This window comes from Zingiber officinale, chromosome 4A, assembly GCF_018446385.1.
Source record: "Zingiber officinale cultivar Zhangliang chromosome 4A, Zo_v1.1, whole genome shotgun sequence".
NCBI lineage: Eukaryota > Viridiplantae > Streptophyta > Magnoliopsida > Zingiberales > Zingiberaceae > Zingiber > Zingiber officinale.
In genome coordinates, this window is record NC_055992.1 from 13,071,288 (window position 1) to 13,073,266 (window position 1,979).

At 36.1% G+C, this 1,979-nt stretch overlaps 1 protein-coding gene across 1 annotated transcript; it reads right to left on the reverse strand.

The window, feature by feature from the left end:
- Positions 1–505: 505 nt before the first annotated feature.
- Positions 506–1,631, reverse strand: LOC121972245 (bZIP transcription factor 27-like). The gene is made up of 5 exons (XM_042523937.1): positions 1,571–1,631; positions 1,314–1,436; positions 1,071–1,216; positions 920–997; positions 506–850 (listed from the first exon to the last, which is right to left on the reverse strand). The coding sequence occupies exons 1-5, from the start codon at positions 1,629–1,631 to the stop codon at positions 770–772; spliced, it is 489 nt and encodes a 162-aa protein (XP_042379871.1). The 3' UTR covers positions 506–769.
- Positions 1,632–1,979: the final 348 nt, after the last annotated feature.

Here is a 1,979-nt window from a genome sequence, read left to right on the forward strand (position 1 = left end):
AAAGATAAAAAGAATGACACTTGTTTAATAAAAAAAATTAAATGAAATAAACTTCTAAAAATATAGATAAAGAAGAGAAGTACATTTTTTTTAAAAAAATTGAGAGTCCCAATTTTAAAAAGATAGTAAAATCTAGGAGTATAGGAGTAAAGGAAGATATTGTTTGATATTTAAAAATAATTAATAAATCTTCTTCTTTTTTTTAAAAAAGAAAAAAGAAAATTTAATAGTAATACAATAAGATAACTATTTAAAATTAATTTTACCAGCTAATATTAGAGGTTAATGGTACAAGAAACATATACTTCTAATTTTTTAATTATTATTTTTTTAAAAATGTAAAACTAAAAATATAAAATTTTGTTATCCAACGACAATGCCTAAAACTTCCCCCAACTATTTAAGATCGGTTTAAGCTAGTGAATAAAGACTAATGAAAGATGAAAGGAGACAACCTTTATAAGAGCAAATTTCAACATGTTCTCTCATATGAGACAAGCAAAAAGAGCTCAGAAAACATCACAAATACACAAAGAAATAACATTTGTTTACAAATCAACAAGAAATCTAACCGTACAATACTAATGAAAAAAAAACAAATACACAAAGTAATTAACACTTGTTTACAAATCTACAAGGAAATCTAACCGTACTATACTAATGAAGACAAAAAAAAAAATCGTAGTGTTTGTACACCAAAAGGAAAATAATTTGCAAGCCGAGGCAAAGATCATCATACTTGTGAACAAACCTTGATTACTCCTCTCACTCAAAATGGAGCAGTCAAAGTTCTATACAGCTTGCGTTTGCAAGGCGTTATCAGATTATGAGCAGCCATTTCCAAACGCAGCTAAATGATAAGCTGATAAATCAGCGAAAAAAAATCTGTTAACAAAATAGTATATAAGGATGCATTTACCTGCTCATACTGTCTCTTTAGCATGTGGTTCTCGTTCAGCAAGCGATCGACTTCTTTCTCAAGCTCATTTGTGTAGGCCTGTCTCATTGGCAAATACTCAAGTTGATGTCCATAACTAATAAAACAACAGAAAGGGATCGGGATAAAGGACCTGTTTCCTAGCTCTAGATCGAGCAGCAGACTCCCGGTTCTTGATCATCCTCTTCTTCCTTCTCTCCCGGGAGTCCACGCTCGGATCCGGCAATTGCTTCCTGCTGGAATCGAACCCGGCGCCGGAGAGGGCAGAGAAAGGGTCATCTGCGACAAGTGAAGCAAGAGGGAATGGGTCCATGGAGACTCCTGCGAGCAAGTCTTGGGAAAGGACTCCTCCTAAAGTGGTGGTGGTGGAATTTACATTGTGCTGGAAGGAGCAGAACAAGGGGGTTGGTGGAATGTCTTGATGGAGGGCTATGCTCGAGCTCATGTCTTTCCACACCTCCTCCATCTTCTTCTTCCTCCTCCCCTTCCTCTTCCAACTCTGCATCAGTTGGTGTGAGCGTATCAATAAATTTGCAACGAAATCTTGGAGAAGTCACCAGCTCATGCTCTGTTTTTGTCGGCCACGGAAGCAAAATTTGGTACTAAAAAAGCATACAGATTACTGTGGCAAACTAGAGTTTAACTCCTTGCTCTCCCGCTTGGCCGGATTCTTCTTGCGGGAAGATTTCACCATCTTTATATGATTCGGCAGCTGGGTCAACCGGCTGTTTAGCAGGAAATTGCAAAACCAATTGCATTCCAGCTTATTGCGTCGTGAGTAAACATTATCTCTGCAGCATACACCCTTTTATCTATTTAAATACTGGTGATCAACAGTCTAATGAGATGCACTGACACCATGATTGACCATTCGACAAAACCAGGAAGGTGCACATACAAGTATAATTAGATCGGACTGTGCTTCTATTTTGATGGATTGGATCAATTGACCTGAGTTTACACTGTCTATGCATATTTATAATAAATATATAAATAGTATTTTGGTAAATAGATAAATAATACGAGTACACTGACTAATTTG